This window comes from Protopterus annectens, chromosome 2.part0, assembly GCF_019279795.1.
Source record: "Protopterus annectens isolate FY-2018-M chromosome 2.part0, PAN1.0, whole genome shotgun sequence".
In the NCBI taxonomy this organism is placed as follows: domain Eukaryota; kingdom Metazoa; phylum Chordata; order Ceratodontiformes; family Protopteridae; genus Protopterus; species Protopterus annectens.
In genome coordinates, this window is record NC_056728.1 from 912,404,294 (window position 1) to 912,424,646 (window position 20,353).

Consider the following 20,353-nt stretch of genomic DNA (forward strand, 5'->3'; position numbering starts at 1 on the left):
CTCCAGGCCTACCTCGGTAGCCTCGTCGAGATCCACGTATAGCCTTCCGGATGCTGATCTGGACCGGATGATGAGAAGGTTCATCCAGGCCCAGATGCAGATGGGAGTGCTCTTGCCTCCCCCCCCCTCTGGGGGGGAGCTCAACACCCTTTTTCAAACCGATTGCTCCTTCTCCGACCCGCTATCCGGGTTCGGAGCAGCTGGAGCCGAGCAGCCGGGCGGGGTGGGTCGGCGCCGATAGTACTGTACCGGATCCGACCCTGCCCACGAGTGCATCGGATCCGACCTCTCGGAGCCTGGATCCGAGCCTCGGATCCGGGGGGATCAGTGCTTCTTCGGCGCCATCTGTGTCGGAGCGCACTGTCCCTTCGGATCCGAGCGCTTCGGCGCCGGCTCCGATCCACTCTTCGGATCCGAGGGGGAGACGATTGTCGGATCCTTTGGTCGAGGTCGGCTCCCCTTCGGCGTTTGATGTAGTGGAGAGGGCCCTGTTGAGGGTCTCCGGACCCCCGGCACTTGTTTCGGCTCCGTCCCGCTCCCTCTGCACTAGGCCAGGCTTCCACCATCCGGCCCTTGGGACAGCCCGCTTCTGTGCCCCAAGCTGCTCCAATGGAACAGGTTGCTGCTTGCGAGGAGTCCTCTGACAGCCCCCAGAGGATGTTCCTCGCAAGCATACGTGCAAAAGGAGGCACATTGACTCCCCGAGTCTCTCACGGAAGACACGGACTTGGAGGAAGGGAAGGCTCCCCACGGTCACCCCGAGGATGTCTCATTTGGGGACATCATGGAAATGCTCCGTATAAGGGGGGGGTGGTCTGCCCCCAAGTCTTCCTCGGACGAGTCCGTGTTCTTGGAGGCATTTGAAGCGGGCCCGTCTACCTCTTGGGTGTCCCCTCCTGCTGACCCCCTGGTGGACCTCATTACCACCAGGGCGTGGAAGGAACCGGACACCGTGGAGCCAATTCCAAAGAGGCCCGATAGGATCCTCAGCCCACCGTCCGACCGTGCCCATTGGAGTAAGGGGCCTCCGGTAGATGCCATGTTGACGGCGGCCACCAAGAGGAACTTGCTCAGGAGAGTCCCTCAGTCCATCCCCGAGCAAGGAGTCTCGGATGATGGACCGCTTGGGAAGCGGATGTTTAGTTCAGCGACCTTCTCGGTAAGGGCGCTGAACTACCTGGCACACGTCATTAGGATGCAGCGAGATCTCATTAAAGAATACGCTGCATCTCCCCCAGAGTCCATGTTGGAGGAGGAGAGGGTGCTGCACTCCACCCGCATGGCCACTCTTAGATCAGTTACTAATACCTCTATGCGGCTACTCTCCCACACTATGGAAGGCGCCGCTAGAGCCGCAGGGGCAGGCCTAGTCACTAGACGTCAGGCCTGGCTCCGTCACTGCGATTTTTCTGAGCCCTTCAAAGCGTCGTTTGCGAACGCCCCCTTTGATGGTTCTGCCCTCTTTGGCAAAACCGTTCACGAAACCTTGACCCAGAGCGAGAAGGACGGGAAGACGCTGTCTGCCATCGGAATCCGCTTCTCTGCACCCCAGAGGCCCTACTCTAGGAACCAAAAGGGTCAGAAGAAGATGTGGTTCCGGAAGTCGCAGCAGTCCCAGCTTGCTCCGGACAACCAGTCCTTCCGTGGCAGAGGAGGACAGGGAGGACGCCGCCCTAGAGGCAGAGGGGCTCCCAGAAACTTCGGGTCCAGAGAACCTTTCTCTGAATGGCCCGCGCAGCAACCCTGAGGGGTTGCCCGGCTGTTCCACTCTGGAGGCAGTCGGGGGATGTTTTTCGGGGCACCTAGCGGCATGGGAGTCCATAACATCAGACCGCTGGGTTCTCCAAATCATATCCAGAGGATACCGCATCCCTTTTCTTCACTTTCCAAAGTTGAAGTCCCTCCCAGACGTTCCACCCGGTCAATGGGAGGCCGCTTTGGCAGAAATTGGCCATCTGCTAAAGAAAAGAGCCATCCAGCCCGTCCCCCCAGACCAGATCGGATCAGGGTTCTACTCCAGGTTCTTTTAGTGCCAAAAAAGACGGGGGAACTAAGACCAATTCTAGACCTTTCTCTCTTGAATCTGGCAGTCCCCAAGGAAAAATTCCGAATGGTCACTCTGCAATCTATTCTCCCCCTTCTGGGAGAAAATCACTGGATGTGCTCTATAGACCTCAAAGATGCGTACTACCACATCCTGATGGACAGGCGCTCCAGGAGGTTCCTCCGCTTCCGGCTGGGAGCCAGTCACTACCAGTTCGGGTCCTTCCCTTTGGTCTCACCACAGCCCCCAGGGTGTTCACCAAAGTATTAGCAGTGGTAGCGGCCCACCTGAGGCTTCAGGGGGTGCAGGTCTTTCCCTACCTGGACGACTGGCTTCTTACCGCCCCAACAAGGCATCTACTATTATTGGCCTTGAGACTCCTTTCTCCATCTTGCTCCCTTTCTGGGCATTACAATAAATACAAAGAAATCCAACCTGGCGCCCACACAGCTCTTAGATTTTATAGGGGCCAGGCTAGACACAAGGAGTTTACGAGCCTTCCTCACTGCGGACAGAGTTCAAAATCTGCAGCTCCAGGTGCGGGCCATTCTCCACTCAAGTTCTGTTCCGGCGGAGTTGGTCCTGAGGGCTCTAGGGTCCATGGCGTCTGCTATAGCACTTCTCCCTCTTGCCAGGCTCAATATGCGCATCCTCCAGTGGACTCTCTTAGTACAGTGGTCATACCTTGCTCTCCCTATGCATCATCCCATTGCGATCAGCAAGGCTTGCAAGCGGTCCCTCCTGTGGTGGCTTCACTCTCCAGATCTCCACGGAGGCCGCCCATTTTGTGCTTCTCCCCCCCTCGCCACGGTGACCACGGACGCCTCCCGCCTCGGGTGGGGGGGGGCATTTTGCGGGCCGGACCGTCCAAGGCACGTGGAACGATACAGAGACCTTACTGCATATCAACGTTCTAGAGATGAGAGCAGTGCTCTTAGCGTTGCTAGCACTTCAGGACTTTCTTCCCTTGGGAACAATTGCGATTCAATCGGACAACATGTCTGTGGTCTGGTACATCAACAAGCAAGGGGGAACAAGGTCTTACCCCCTTTGTCGAGAAGCCATGGGAGTTTGGGAATGGGCAATCTCCACCAACCGCTTTCTAATAGCAACGCACATTCCGGGTCGGTCCAACATCCTGGCGGACAAGCTCAGTCACACCATTCTGACCCCTTACGAGTGGTCTCTCAATTTTCAAGTAGCGGAACGCATATTCGCATGGTGGGGAACTCCTTCATGCGATCTTTTTGCCTCTCCCTCAAACACCAAGTGCGACAGTTTTTTCGCTCTTATACCCCCTCCAGGAGGTTCTCCAAGAGACGCTCTGGTGCATGCTTGGCCACCCAGTCTTCTTTACGCTTATCCACCCTTGCCTCTGATGCTCCAAGTTCTTCAGAAAGCCTCTCGGGTGGGTTGCAGAATGATTCTCATTGCTCCATTTTGGCCTCGACAGATCTGGTTCCCCTTTCTAAGGTCTCACTCAGTGAATCCTCCTTGGATTCTAGATCCCATTCCGGATCTGATATCCCATCCATCCTGCATTCCTCCTCCGAACCTGGACAACCTGAAGCTGACCGCTTGGCTGCTCCAGTTCCACTCTTGATCAGGACTCCCGGTATTTCGTCACCTGTTAAGGCAATACTGGTGGCAGCTCATAAACCGTCCACTAGGAAAGTCTACGCAGCAAGTGGAAACGGTTTTCTTTGTGGGAGCGGCAAGGCCTGAATCCCTTCATGGTTCCTCTCCCTTAGTGCTTGACTTTCTAACCACTCTTTTAACGATGGTGCCAGCAGTTCCACAGTCAAAGTACAACTGGCGGCAATTTCTCATTATCACATTGGCCATGACTCTAATCCTCTTATGTCAGCCAAGTTGTGTAAAATTTTCCTTAAAGGTACTTTTCTTCTCAGACCCCTGTAAAACAAGCGGTTCCTCCTTGGGACCTCTCTTTGGTTCTCCAGGCCTTGACCGCCCCCCCTTTCGAACCAGCGGCTACGGTGGATCTCAAATTCTTGTCTTACAAGACAGCCTTTTTGGTAGCCATTACATCGGCCAAGAGAGTTTCAGAGCTTCAAGCATTATCAGCTAAACCTCCTTACTTGGTATTTCATCCGGACCGTGTTTACCTCAGGACCAACCCGTCCTTTCTTCCTAAAGTTGCTTCTGAAGCAAACATTAATCAGTCCATTAACCTCCCTGTTTTCTTCCCTAAATATGAAAACAAGGGTGAATACAAGCTTCACTCACTAGATGTTCACAGGCAACTTAGATTTTATCTAAACAGAATGGCTGGTCATAGGCAATCCGACCAGTTGTTTATTTCCTTTGCTAAATTTAATTTGGGCAAGCCAATTTCTAAAGTTTCTCTGTCTCGCTGGATTTCACAGTGCATCTTATTGGCTTATCAAGCTTCAGGAAGGCCCGCACCGGAGGGTGTACATGCCCATTCAACCCGGTCAGTATCTACCTCGGCAGCCTTCAAGGCTAGGATTCCTCTAGATGATATTTGTGCAGCAGCCACATGGGCTTCATCTCATACTTTTATTTCCCACTATAAGTTGGATCTTGCATCTAGGGATAGAGCATCATTTGGCTCCGCGGTGCTCCGGAATATCCTTCCATGATGGCCGCCCAAGATTCAGGTAGCTGGGGACTCTGTCCCACAGGTTGCAGACAAATGAATCTCCTACTTCAGATTTAGAAGTTATGTACTCACCATAACGTTCCATCTGAGTAGGTGTATTCATTTGTCTGCAACCATCCCGCCCTCCTATCCCCCTGGCCTTTCAGTTTCCTGCATATTATCTGTTACCCTTTTCAGGGTGTTTTTGCTGTTGGCAAACTCGATCTGAGGTCATGAGGGTAGAGCAGGGCATTATGGGTGAGGGGAGGAGCTGAGAGCTTGGATCCATAGCTGGTAAACCATGCTGGTTCGGATCCGATATCGGATCCATAACCCACAGGTTGCAGACAAATGAATACACCTACTCAGATGGAACGTTATGGTGAGTACATAACTTCTAATTCACCTTAATGGACACTCACCATTTAGTCATAACTGAGAGAGAGTAAGTAATATGAGGTAAGGAATACATTTTAGATAGTACCCATTTACCAGCAAGAATGCCTTTTCTTGATTCTTGGAGCATGGATGGAGAAGGTCTGTTGTCTCTGCAAAGTAATTTCTTTTCTGACAAACCCCAGTACTGGGATCTGAAAAGACAGAGTGTTAATTCTAGGACAAAAGAGATTTCAGATACCACTATATCTTTCTCGTGGAGTCTTTGCCAAGGGTATCATGAGAATCACAGATACAATGACACCCAAAATCCTGAGGTATTCCTTCACAGTGAATAAAGATCTATTTTTTTTTTCTTGTGGAAGAAAACCTGTTTGAGTTGAGGTGTTTAAATGATATCTGAGGAACCCAGCCCTTTGTCAGGGAGTCAAGAAAGACTTTTGAATGTTCTCTTGGAAACCCATCTTGTGCAAGAGATGTCTCACTCAACAGAGAGACTCATGCCATTTTGAAAAAACACTCTGCAAAGATAAGCAAGTCCTCTAAATAAGGACAAATGTGACTACGATGTATCCTGCAAAGAGCCATAACTGGAGCTACACACTTTGTAAACACTTCTGATCCAGCGGATAGTCCAAAGAGTAAGGCAGAGAATTGATAATGAAATCCACACCACAAAACCTTAAGAAATGCCTGAAGTGTGGACAAACAGGGATGTGATAAGCACTATCACAAACGTTTAGAAAAGAAGGATCCAGAAGTGGTCTCCAAGTGTTTTTTCTTTCTTTGGGATTAAGAACATCCTTGAATAAAACCCCTTTTCCACCTGGGAAAGAGCTGGTTCTATCACTCCTTGGGACAGCATATGATGCAGAGAAGGTGGAAACAAAACAGTCTAATCTGCAGAATGAGGAATGACCCCCCCCCGGAAGGAGGAATTTCCTCCCACTGCCATCTCTAACCGAGATGAATGATTTTTCAGAACCCATCTCTCTGAAACAATTTGTTGCCAAAGAGAAAAAAATGGAGATTCAGACTTTCTGGAAGAGCAAGAGGGCCAGGGTGAAAGAGGGAGTCACAAGGTTCTTGAACAGTCAAGTGTTCTTGGGTTTTAGGAGACTTGAAACTTCTTTTTGAAACCTCCTTGCCACTTATTAAACATCTGTTTACCTGAATTATTTTGAGACTGTTTATTCTATTTTTTTGACAAAATTGAATGAAGAGAAAGAAAATCCCTTGAACATTTTGGAAAAGGAGGGATGAAAAATACCTTAGATTCCCCTGGATCAGTTTGCACTACTTTCCTTACACATATTTGATCACCTCTGCAGCACAGGAACCAAACACTAAATCTTTATCCAAGGGAGAATTTAAAATCTTATTTTTATCATCTGGAAGGTTCTGAGAAAGCATCCAAGTAAGCCTCCTTAAAACCATACCAGTGGCCATAGCAATGGAAGAAGCATCAGAGTCATACACACACTGTAAACAATAAGTAGTGACCTATACAACAGAATAAACTAAGTTATTTAAAGTAGAATTTTCTTCACAGGAAGAAACTGTAGATAAAACATTCCTCATACTTTCACAATATTCCAGAATAAACATTAACATATGAGTCTGACAATTTAAAATTTTGAAATTAATAGTTGCAAAAGTATACACTTTTTTCTCATGCCTACCAGTAATTTTCCCATCTTTACTCAAAAGGGTACAATTGGAATTAACCAAGTGCTTAGCAGCAGAGGAGTCAGCTAAGACTGGTGGGTCAGGTTTGGAAATAATATATACAAATTAAAAACACTGAGGATATGTATTCATCCAGTCTTTTTTGGGGAGGGATGTCTATCAGGAAAATTGCACGGGTGTAGGTTCTGGAAAGTCCTTCTGTAACAACTCTCAGTATTTGTGAGGGACTGAGAAACCTCGTTTTTTTCCCACTGAGGAGCAATCTATCAATAGTCTCAGAGAAAGAGAACTCCCCACAGGGAGAATCAGAAAATGAACTCTCCTCTGACAATGAATCAGAAATCTGAAGACAAAACCCTGAATCCATCCCTGTATCTTCCTGATCAGATTTAAAATCTTGAAGATCTTCAGGACAGGGAGCATCTCTCTTTCTTTTACCAGAAACTACTCTAAAAGAAGGATTAACAGCCTGAATGAGACCCTGTGCCAGTCCCAGTAAAGTACTCCTAGCCAAAGAAGTCTGAGGAGGGGTAGATACATGCTAGGTTTTCTGTTTCTTTTTGACAGAAAGATGGGGCCAGCCATGTTACTTATAGCATCTGCTGTTTCAACAGCATTCTGACACAACATGAGAACTTTCCCTGTTCCTTTTACCAGGACAGTCAAGAGTGATTCTCTCTTGCCCAATGAGGGGACTCCAACAGCAGCATAGGATATGACTAACTCTTGTTCCATAGTGGCTGTAGGTGCTACACCAGAGGGATCCAGGATAAGAAGAGTTGTCTGAGGTACAACAAATGGCTACAGCAGAGTTACCCACCTGCTGTTGAGGAAAATTGCTAGCCTGCTGTGGTCACAAAGGCTGCTTGCTTAACTTTTTCTTTTTGTGAATGGAAAAAGGACTGACTGTGGGAGTGACAATCTGTTCCATGGTCAAGCCAAAAATGGTGCCGCCATCCTGGGGAAAACAAGCACAATGCCAGTTAAACTACCAGTCCATAAAAGTTAGTTTGTTTTTTACCAGAAAAACACACAGTAAAAAAAGACACTTTAAAACACCATGGGAGGCCACTTTTAAACTGACAAACAATGGGTGCTCTTTTTAAAAGTATGTTGCCGTCTTGAGACAATCTGTTAAAACACAACACTCATAGCTTTAAAATAACTTTGGTGAAGAGTAAAGTAATAAAGCATCAGTAAAAATAAGAAATTGGAAGTTTTTATTTCTCCAAAGGGAACTTCTCTGTCCTGCTACAGAAATCCCAAGCCAACCATCGATCCTCAAAAGCCACAGAGGAACATACTCCTTGGAGGCAGTAAAGCTCCTAAGGTCTTCCTGCTCACATTTGTCTTTTATTCAGCTCAGCTTGAGCTGCTTGATGGTTTGGGTTCATGGAATGTGCCCTGAAGCTTTAGAAGCCAGCTGGTTGTTTTATCCTTGGCAGGATATAATCCAATATAGCTAAGGATACTGCAGGAGTGATCAATAGGAACAACATCACAAGGGTCTTTTTAACCCAAGCCAAGAACATATAACATTTTATAACCATTTTGTACTTCCATTTATATAGACTTTTCCTCTCACTCCCATATTATATAAGGTTTTAAATTCAGTGTTTCCTCTGGAACATTCTTAATATGGTGTTCTGTCCTAAAAAGTAGTTCTGAAAGTACCTCTGTTTCTTAAAACAAACATCTTACCTCTGGTTTCTATGGCTTGAACAGTGAATCAACTACCTTAACTGCTGGCATAAATGTTAAATGTATTTTTTTCTTCATCATGTCATTTAGTCTTTGCTGTTGAATTAAATGTAAAGATTTATGCTCCTTTCTGTGGTCTCAATACATTAATATGGTACATTTGTTCACGTCGTCTCTTACTTGTCTGCCTATCCCTGTAATTACTTAGCTAAAATTGTTTTCTGTGGAGGGGACCAAAACTAACACCTGATCCCAAGCACTGAATTCTATGGTTCTTGCATTTCTATTATACATCCTTTGTTTTGTGGCATGGGCTCTTTCCATGTGTTCTGAATAATGGGCATTACTATTTTCAGCTTATCGTGTAAGCTGGGGTAGTGTTGTATGAAATCTGTAAATGAGGTTTGCTCCTCTTCCTAAATTTCACTGTCAATATCTACAAGTCCATAAGGACAGTAGTAATGTAATTCAAAAGGCCTGAAACCCTGTTGGGGCTTGTGATACTTCTTCAATGGAAGAGGGAAGCAGGCATTAAATAATCCCAGTTTTTACCATCTTCCACAACTTTTACCAGCATGGATTTATTTTAATGCTCAGTTAAAATGTTTCACTAACCCATAAGCATGGTGATGATTTAATGAAGTAGGGAACTTTATTGGACCAGAATGGAGTCTGCTTAGATATGCCTACCTTGGAAAATAATAAGACAAAAATCTTTTGAGATATTAGTCTTATGTGGGGGAATAGCCTCAGAGTGCTAGGTTCTATGGCCCAAAAGTAACCAAAGTAAATCAAAGCCCATCATTGGAGTTTACCAATGGCCCTAAAATACCCATTGCAATAAAATGAAATATTGTCCTTCTAATTGGAATTGGAATCAAAGGATTATTGAAATATAGGTGAGGGCTGTTTTAGGCATTCTGAGTATCCATCACAGAAATTCTGAATTTATTGCATTATTCCTTTCAGTAAAACCTTGCTAAGAATTCATGCTTTAGTCTTGTCCATTCCTAGGTGTATTCCTAGTGCACCTCTTTGTACTAATGATATCACTAGGTTTAAAGGATTGCTAAACATATTACTCTCTCACTGTCCTTAAATGCTCTGTACAGCAAGTCATTTGTAATTAAAAGTACAAGTATAATGTGGCAACATTTTCTTCAGCTTGTTTCCCCTTGTTCTGTACAAAGTGACATTTTCCAGTGGTGTCTTTAGCTTACTGAGTGCCAGCCAACTCTGGAACTTTCTTTGGGTTAGATTGTCATGATATAGAAGCACTACATCCTCTCCTACTGTATCCAGACACAGGGATGTCAGTATCTAACTCTGCCCAAGGAAGGAAGGTTGCACTAGTACTATTTAGTTTCAGTTGAGTTTTCTAACTTACTTATTTTTTTGTTCTTTTTCCTTTATAAACAAGATGCATGAAAACATTTATCTGTTTCCAGTGCTTGTGTTTTGAGTCAACAGGAATATCATTGGGACTCTGCTTGCCCTCCTTCCTAAATGTGAGAGAGCTCCAGTCCCTTATTTTCCTTTTCCCCTTCTTGGTTAAGTTTCATCTGCAAAGGCAGTTCAGAACAAAATTTGACTATTTTTTTCCTGACTTACAAATATCTGTTCCAAGACTACCTTTAATTTAGTTTTCTGTCTTGTACTAACAGAACAGAAGTGGGTTTAGAACTACATAGAGTGCAACACATTAAACACACTTGCCAAATAGACTAAACTGGCAAATTTACAAGTGAATATCCCACTGAACTGAAATATTCAGGATGCATTGGGAACCTCAAAAAATGGGAAGTTGTAAAGAACCAATTCCTGGGTGACTTTCTAACAAACACTCAAGGTTGATAAATTTTCATGTAACAAATCTAGCCCCCTCATCACTTTTTCCATAAGATCATTATTCCTCTAAAGTATTTTCCAGTTGTCAAAAATAAATTGGAAGCTTTTACTGAATGTGTATTAAAGTAACCGTGCATCATAACTCATCTTTCATTATTAGATTTCCAAGAAATTAAACCTTAAGTTAATATATGCAGAAAATGTGATGATGTTCTTTCTGTAATTTATCTAGATATTTCTTGTACTAGTTTTGCTAGGTAACCTTTTTCCAAATATAAAAAATTCAACTCTTCTTTTTCATTACTTAAGTCCAGCCCATCAGACACACAAGTACTTAGTCTTACAAAGTAACTTTTTATCACGAACCATCTGGTATGAGAATGGTGAAAACTGTGAAATTGTAAATAAGAATTCACAAAAGCCACCAACAATTAAAATAGAAATGTAAGCAAATTAAACTCGCCAAAGTGGGAGCTTCACCCACACTCACCCATGTGGCTGGCTGTGTCACCCACACCCCCCAACTAAATATAGCAACTCCAAGATTGCACTACAGTGGAGAAAAAGGGCAAAGTTCACCATGGTGGCCAGGTGGTTAGTTCCCAGAGGAAAATATGACGTTCTGGGAGTTTGTTATTTTAAGTTTTCAGCAATGTGTTCTTGATCATCTGAATCTTGATGTAATGGTAGGTCGACTATATGAAGTAGATCCACACATGCAGAAGTACATGCACGCACATACACAAACACATGCGCACACACAAAAACAGACCTGTATGACTGCAAGTGCTTTCATCTTTAATGAGTTAAATCTTTATCAGAATAAATTTATTACACCACTAATTGCACAGAGGACAAACATACCTTCCTGGAATTCACCTTCTTCTGTAACAATAATCCCAAATAAATATAACTAAAAGCAGTCAGGTGGCATTTATTATCAGTTCTACCCTATTACAAGTTATTAGAAAAATCCTGGTCGTATATCCCTACTATCAGCCCAAATACATTAACCAGGTTTAAAATTCATAATTCTAGGTGAAGACAATTTTAAAACCAAGCTGCTCTAAATGTTAAAACATTTTTTTAGCATTTAGGTCGAATTCTTCAGTGTGCGCCATACAGTTGTTACTTACTTGTTTGCCATTGGTGTGTTACAAACAAATTCAACCCAAGTAATATTTTGTCATAAAACAAATCAAGGACACTACAAAGTTTCTTGGGAAAAAAATCTGCACCTGCTCTAATTTTTATGAACCATATATTTAAGTGTAAAAATGTCCTTACTGAGTACAGACCTTCAGAAAAATGGCTTAAAATAAAACACACAGAAAATCCTTTTAGACATCCAGTAAGCACTTTTGTCTTATTCATATGACTTCTTTAGACTCAATGCTGCAACATAAAACACTCCATTTTAAACTATTTTAAAATCACAAAACCTTAATTTGTCAAGTAATGCTTAATCCATTTCCTCTTCAAAAAAAACATAAAAATTTTGTTTATCGTTTAGACCTGGAAGAGAGCATGTATTTATCTTAATCTGCCATAAACACTCCCCTCCAGTTCATATCATCCTCAGCATCAAACAAACTCTCAAAATTAGACACTTGTTCAATAACAATCACTTTAAAATCAACCTTATAATTTTTACTGCTATAATGCTTACTAAGGGCATTTCTATCATCACCAATACTACAGCATATTTATGTTCATAAATTCTGTGACTTAACTCTATAGTCATTCTTCCAACATAACATGCAGTATAGGAATTACATAGCACTAAGTAGCAACAAATTTAGATTTTCATGAAAAACATCAATTTATCCTGCTATTCATATTATTAACTTTTAACTCCGTAATACCATTATACAAACGTGAAAAACTGCACTTAAAACATTAAAACATTCCTTATTTATTATGCTTCACGTTCAGAAGACTTAAGTTTGACTGAATACATTTTTTTTCCTCTTTTTTGGACAAACATCAACTTGTTACCCTCCACTTTTTTGACTTCCAGAAAGCTACTTAAACATTTCCACTTATTAATAATTAATTAATTATTATAATTAAACTACCTTAAAGTTGGATAGTATATCAGATAGTTGGAAAGTATACCTCTGACTTTTACCACAGAGGTATGGTACACCAGACAACGTAATACTAAAATATTAACCCTCCAAATGGCAATATATTCTCAGATTATGTGATATGAAATCAGAATTTTTGGAAATATCTAAACAGCATCAACTGGGATTTCTAAACTTATGGTTGCTCGCTGCAAAGACAAATAAAAAATGGTGGAGGGGATCTGTTATATTGTCTATGAAATTCTGTAATTTTTTTTTATCTTATTTGAAGCCCCTTTTGCCCCTAATCTTTTCAGCAAAGTCTTCCCAATGTTTGAATATAACCACGGATTTTTTTTTTTTAGGTTAATATATTTTGTGCTGAACTGATATGCTTCCATGTAATAACAATATTCCATAAAACTTAACATTTCTTCCACTACAGCTTAGGCACTTTTGTCTATGAGTAACATGTTCCTTGAGTTCTACTAAATCAGGAAAGCGTGCATGTCCTGAGAGCTTTTCTTCAAAATCTTGATTTTCAATTTTTCAGAAATAATGTAAATTACAAAAATGTTAAATATGAAAGCTCTTCATTTGAGAATGGGCTATGTGCTTGAGTTGATATCAAAGGTCTGTCTGATGAAAATTGTAATTTATTTTTCCTAACATTATTAGTGTTATGGTCAAACAAAAGAATATATTCCTGTAAGCATGAATACAGACCCAAGGTATTAGTAGAACTGTGCATCTCCTTAAGAGATTTCAAATGATGTATACCATATGCTGTGATATTGCACAAAGTACATGATGCTTAGTATATTTTCACAATATTTCAAAACAACATTAATCTACAAATCATGTGTGTTAACTGGCAAGTATAGTGACAAAATGATGCGCCATACTTTTGTGTATAGAACAAAAAGTAAAGGACTCCTTCCACTTAAAGTACTGCCAAAAAATCCAAATAGTAAATACAAAAGTAAGGCAAGTACTACCACGCTGTGTATGAACAACTTCACTTTATTAAAACAATAAAAGCAGTATCATAGGCACCTTTGGGTAAATGCCTTCATCAGATGATAAAACACTAGTAAAAACATAGTATCTAATGTAGTACAGCACAACCAATGAAAATCAGTAGTTTACCCTCCTTTTTGCTAGAGCTGGTTTTAAAGGGACAACATCATTTAATCCTGGGGCTTTGTCAGCTCCCAGTCTAAGAATCCATTGCATCTCTTTGTATTCAGTTTCATTATATAAGTCACCCATTCTTATAGGTTCATAGGTAGGTACTAGGCTATATGTCCGAAGGCATTTATAAGTCTAGCCAGAATGTGTTGGCTTTCGCTGTCCCCTTAGATTAGTTCCCTGTGCCCCTGTCCAGCAGAGCCACTGAAGTGATCCCTGGGGTAAACTTTCTGTTTCCCATCCACTCGTCAAGGTTTCTCTTGGAGTGTTAGTGAGGAGCTCTGCCTAATGTAGATTGGAATCTTGTTCCAAAGCATGGGAAGTCTCTGTGACAGGAATCTATCCCTCCAGCACGTCCTATTTATTGTTGTGGTGAGGTTTAGATCCCTAGAGTGTGTGGCTCGAAGGGATAAGCCTTTCTTCAGGTGGAGCATGTCGATCAGTTCTGGGTTGGACATGGCCTTGTATGTCAGACAGAGATCACCTCTGAGTAGGCGGTATGCAACTGAGTACAGCTGGAGTTTCTTCAGTAGAGCTGCATAGGGCATCTGTTTGAGGCCAGTGAACCTCTTGGTGAGGTATTACTGTGGTATTTCCAGCTGTTGCAGGTGTCTTGTAAGATACATCCCAAATGGGGCATTGTACTCTATGATTTGTCTGATGAGTGATGAGTATAGGGGCACAATGACCTCTTTTGATCCTGATGCGAACCCTTTTGTGATAAGGTGTGCCACATAGAAGGATTTTCTAACCACTTTGGCAATGTGATTATCAAAGGAGAGTTTACTATCTACTTGGGTCCCCAGATCCCTTATTATGTCTTCCGTATTTAGGGGACTACCACCTATGTGGTAGTTTGTGGGTACTTTGATTTTTCCAAAGGGGATGACTATGCACTTTTTGGCATTTAGCTTGAGGCCATGATTTTGACACCAGGTATCCGTCACAGTGAGGCCCTTTTGGAGAATGTCTGTGTCAGCCTGAGAGTCAATTATAGCCCCTAGTTTGCAGTTGTCTGTGAACTTGGTCAGCCATAGTTCTCCTGTTCTTGCCTGTACCTCTGAGAAGTATATGCTGAACAGGAGGAGTCCTAGGACTAAGCCCCGGGGAATGCCACTTGTAACCGATTTAGAGTCAGACCTAGCTCCCACAACTCTTACCATATGGGTTCTGTCCGTGAGCCAGTTGGCAACCCATCTTGTGACGTAGGGGTTTATGTTCAGGTAGGTGAGCTTGTCTATAATACCAGAATAGGGAATGGTGTCAAAGGCCTTTGCAAGGTTTAGGTAGGCTGTGTGTACCACCTTTCCCTCATCTACAGCCTTGGTAACTGTCTCAAAGAAGTCCACCAGGTTTAGGAGGCATGATCTGCCCTTAACAAAGCCAAACTGGGTAGGGTTCAGTGTTTGGAGGTTCCCAATGTCTCTGTTAATGAGTTCCATGATGATGCACGCCATAGCCTTGCAGACCAAGCTAGTCGGGCTTATAGGGCGATAGTTCCCGGGGTCTGTTGTGGCTCCACCTTTGTGAAGCAGAATAACCATTTCTGTGCACCACTCTATGGGTATGTAACCTGTGGAGAGGCTGAGTTTGAACAGTGGGTTTAGGTGAGGGGTTAGTTCGTCTTTGAGCTTGTGTAGGACGCAGCCTGGGACACCGTCCGGTCCAGCTGATGCTGTGTTTTTGGCTTTGGAGAGGGCTGTTTTAACCTGAGTGTTTGTGATTTCAGGAGCTCTACATTCTTCTGGTATGGTTATGGGCTCTTTTGGGGGTGAGAGGGGGATGAAGTTTGCGCTGAACCTGTCTGCCAGGATGTTGGCAATATAGGTCGGGTCAGTGTATTTTGTATCATTCATGCACTAACTCTGAGCAGATCTGAGCCTTGCCACTTAGATTCTTGACATAGCTAAAGAATGCCTTGTGGTTATCTTTGGAGTCCTTGGCAATTTTTCTTTCGAAACTCGCCTTGGATGATTTTATGAGGGATCGTAGTTTCTTGCTGATACTGATCAGGGATGTCTTCCCTTCTTGGGATTTTACTATTTTCTGTACTAGTTTTCTTCTTCTATTGTATAGCTTGTTTATGGCAGGAGTCCACCAGACTGGTTTCCTTTTCTTGGAGGAGTGAGTCTTGGTTTTGCTTGGGATAGCACGATCCATGCATTCTTGTAGGCACCCATAGAATGCATTAGTAAAGGATTTTGCAGCTTGGACAGTGTTATCCTTTAGCATGGGGGCTTTGAAACTTTCCACCTCGGTATTAAGTAACATGAAGTTTGCTTTTGAAAAGTTTTTCACAGTGGTTTCCTTGTCCGGGGGTGGGAGTGGAATGTGGATATCCAAAGTGATTTGTTTATGGTCAGATCTAACCAGTGAGGGGTTGACCTCCGGTGTGGAGCACTGGTTGTCCATGTTGGTGATGACCAGGTCCAATATGTTGTCACCTCTGGTGGGAGTGTTGACCGGTTGATCCAGGGCATTTGAGTTTATAAAGTCTAGGAAATGTTGGGCAAGGGAGTTAGTACTTGAATAGTTCTCCCAATTAATGTTTGGGTAATTGACAACACCCACTATTAGGGTGTTTGGTAGGATCTTTATATTTCCCAGTGTTTCCAGAAATGGAGAATTGGGGTCCTGAGACATGGTGGGTGATCTGTAGCAAGCTACAATTTGAGTTGCAGTTTTGCCCGTTGTTAGTTGCACGTGGATGATCTCTGAAGCAATGTGCTGTGCCACTAACCTGGAAGATATACTTGATGAAAATGGATACGCCACTGCCTTTTGTATTTCAGTCCGGGTTCTGTGGCCGAAATGTACGGTATGAGTTGTAGCCTGGTAGTGCTGGGGTGCTCTCTGAAGCTTTAAACCAGGTTTCTGTTACTGCACAAATATCGATTTTCTCCATACTGAGGAGTGCCTCAAGTGTGTGCATTTTGAGGTTTAGACTTCTGCCATTGAGTAACATTACCCTCAGTTTTTTGTTACCTGTGCTATTTATGGTGGTGGGTTTGTCTTTTGAGCCTTGCCTAAAAAGGCACTATGGCAAGACTATGACTTTGGCATGTAGAATTATGGCACTATAGAATTTTTAAGCCTCTATCAGATATAAGGTTAAGAAAAGAACACAATGCACTCTACAAGCATATAGAATTGCATAGTGATCATGTATTTGCCTTTATGGTTATATGTGTTGTAAACAGAAGTCAAAGAATGGGTGACTTGTATAATGAAACTGAATACAAAGAGATGCAATGGATTCTTAGACTGGGAGCTGACAAAGCCCCAGGATTAAATGATGTTGTCCCTTTAAAACCAGCTCTAGCAAAAAGGAGGGTAAACTACTGATTTTCATTGGTTGTGCTGTACTACATTAGATACTATGTTTTTACTAGTGTTTTATATCTGATGAAGGGATTTACCCAAAAGTGCCTATGATACTGCTTTTATTGTTTTAATAAAGTGAAGTTGTTCATACACAGCGTGGTAGTACTTGCCTTACGTTTGGATTTACTTTTGTGTATAAGATGAAATCATTTGTTCAGCTACAAGTGATACAGCTTTTATGATATTAATATGAATGTAAACATATTGCTAATAGTCATAATGACTTTACCAAAGCAAACATTTATACCTCAGACTGTTTTATTTCCCACCATGTTTTAATGTCAGTTTTCTACTAATTAACCCTGTTTACATTTGATGCTTTATACACTATTTTTTGCTTTATTAATGTAAATATGGAAATGTATCATAAATCTTTTTGAAAACACTTTTAAATTCTAACCCTGGATAATCCACTTAACTATTTCACTCTGTAGGCTTAGCAATCATGTCAGATTGTAAATACCACTCAGCTGCCTTATTTTTACCTATGTATCAGTACCAGGACTTTGAAAATGCTGATGATTACATTCATCTCAGGAGTACAAAAAAGTCTCCTAGGATGCAAGGGAACTCTGCTTCTCTGATAATACCCTTCAGGGAACAAGGATATAATAAAGATGCACACAAAGGAAAAGTCAGTCCTATAACACATTTAAGTAATCAGATTTGTTACTTACAGATAAAAGCTCTGCATATTATTTTATCAATGTTTTAAAATTAAACAGTGTATGTTATTTAGCTAAATCTGTGATACCGCAAATCCATTTAAAATGCATTTTATACAGTCAAAAGTCTTTGCAGTTCTGTAATCAAAACTTTCAAGAGTGGATCACAATGTGCGCACTTAATTTTATTTGAAGACCCTGCTGATATCTTTGTATTTTAATCTGGTTACATTTGTCTCTTGACTGAAACCATTATGCCAATCCCCTTTCAAAGTAAACATTGCAAAAACAGCCAATAACAGACTTGTTTGCTTGAATTTCATAGTTAATTTGTCGCTTCTGTGCCCCTGTCTTTTTTTAAGTGCTTCAAATTCTTTGTTTTAATTAAGATAAAAAAATGTTATTAAAGTAACTATGTTAGATTATCAAAGATTTCTAGAAATTCTACATGCTATCCTAGCATTCAGTTGAGTAAACCTAGTAAAGCTGTTGGTCCAGCGTTGCTCCGTGTTTTATTTTATTTAATTTTTTCTCATTTTCACTGTTTTTTGTGACAATAAACCTTCTACCTCAACCTTTTTTATTGCTACTGTTGCCGATTGTCTTTGTGCACTATTTTTCATTCCTTTCAGGATATCTTTCTCTATTAAGCAGTTATGGCTGCCATCTGCTTTGATAGATAAAGTACTCTGAAATAACAATGTAAGGATCAAATGTGGTTAGGAGATAAATCTAGGATATCCTTGGTTTAATACAATACTCTATGATTCAAAAACAAACTATATACAAAGCTCACAAGACTGTCCCCTTTATATTCAGCAGTTGTTTGTCTCCATTATATTCTTGTTTATCCATCTGTTATACACTTTCTGCCATGGTAGTATCCACAATTAGTAATAATCTATTTCCTACACATTGCTTTCATAGTTTGTAGAATATCTAAGCCAACATTAATGACCTTGGTTGAAATATAAAGACCTACAAGGATTTAATTTCAGTATACGGAATTATCAAGCATATTCCCTTGATTGTTAATGATGTAAGACACAGTCTGAAGATGATCATACGTCACTGTACCTGATAAATATGGTGACTCCATGACTGAGCATTTGTGGTTGTTTAGGTTTTACAGCTTTTTCCACTGACTCAGCTCAGTTCTAAGATAAATTCACGCAGGAACTAGCTGTTGAATACAGGTGCATCACAACTCAGTTCTGTTTTTGTTATTCACATCACATTTTCTCCCAGTAAATGGGAACACTTGAGGAAGATATAAATCACTTCAATGCAGACAATATTCAGGTGTACTACTCCATTACATAGCAATGCAAGGTTAGTTTTTTCTTAACGACTGCTACTGGTTCCTTCCCTTCTTGTCTTATTGTTGATAGGAAGAAATAAATGGATTTTGTTACTAGTGTACAAAATCTGGGAATAATCCTCAACTTTTGTCACATATGGGCCAGCTGGGGAAGTTGATGGGTCATTTATTATCATCTGAAGACTGTCTCTTGAATTAAGCACCTTGTATCTTCTTGTGAATTATCAATACGAAGAGATGCTTTTTTGTTCGCCCATATAAAATACTGCAATGCACCTCATCCTGGGATTTTAGATACTGAACAACTATACCTATAGGCTGTGTACAATTTTGCAGATATAACTGTCACTGATACTTCAATGTTCTCCATCTGTGTTACATGCTTCTCACTGGCGACTGTTGACTAAAGTTAGTCTTTATGATCTTAGTCCTAAAATTTCATGTCCTAGAAAATCTCTCATTAAATGGTGTAAGCAGCACACTAAGTATTTTTCCATCAAACTAAGTAAATGCTTTTAAATTCATTGTATTAGTCAAAAGGATTTTCTATTTGTTTACAGCTGATACTCTACATACAAAATGTTACATTATCAAGATTTTCTTCCAGCATGATAACTAAGGAATACCATTAGTCTATAAATATTCTGGAAACAAAAGCTAAGCTCAATAAAACTTACGGTGGGTTGCTGCACTGACGTGTTCTAAATCGAACTCCAGTACCACAGGTTCTTGAACAAGAACCGAACTTGGTCCATGACCCCCAACTACGATCTTGCTCCAGTTGATTAATATTTTTCCAAATGCAGTGACCCTTATAACACCACTACAAATAAAAGAAAACAGTGTCTTAAAAAAAGTATATGTATATACAACAAAGGTCCAATATGGGCACAATGGGCACATAAAACACACAGTTTAGTGATCTAATATGGTGCCATTTTTTTGACTAGTAACCGTCTCTTCTTTCTACTCCATTTTCAGAAATGACAATTTTATTTTCCAGAAGAACTCTATTGCTTACAGTTGTAAACATTTCAGCTAATATTTGTAAAAGAAATAAAATTAAAATGCGTTGCCAAAATCTACATTTGCAGTATTTATGCTGGTTTAGGAAAAGAAAAGTGGTTCTCAAGCAAATAAATATTGGTTCAATCACCAAACCAAAAGCAAAAAATTTCTCCCAGAACCACAAACTCACTTACTTTAATGATATAAAACAAATATAATTCACAAGCCTTCACACAGCTTTCACAAGTAATGCTTTGTAAATTGCTACTATACAATTTAAAAACAATCCTTTTTATCCATTCAGAATACCACATGACCAGTTATTACTTCCTTAAACTTTTTGACTTTAAAATAGGTTTTATACTGAACACTTCATTCAAGCCTGGACTTTTATAAACTCTAAAACTGCTGTTC

General features: G+C 41.3%; 1 protein-coding gene across 2 annotated transcripts in view; it reads right to left on the bottom strand.

Annotated features, from left to right (window-relative positions):
- The window catches only part of ADAMTS3 (ADAM metallopeptidase with thrombospondin type 1 motif 3), a 3,677,303-nt gene that overhangs the window by 2,506,162 nt on the left and 1,150,788 nt on the right, over positions 1–20,353 (bottom strand). For both annotated transcript variants that reach the window (XM_044061162.1, XM_044061161.1), the window contains exon 9: positions 19,609–19,754. In XM_044061162.1, the coding sequence (XP_043917097.1) occupies positions 19,609–19,754 (146 nt within the window). The remainder of the gene's footprint in view (positions 1–19,608; positions 19,755–20,353) is intronic.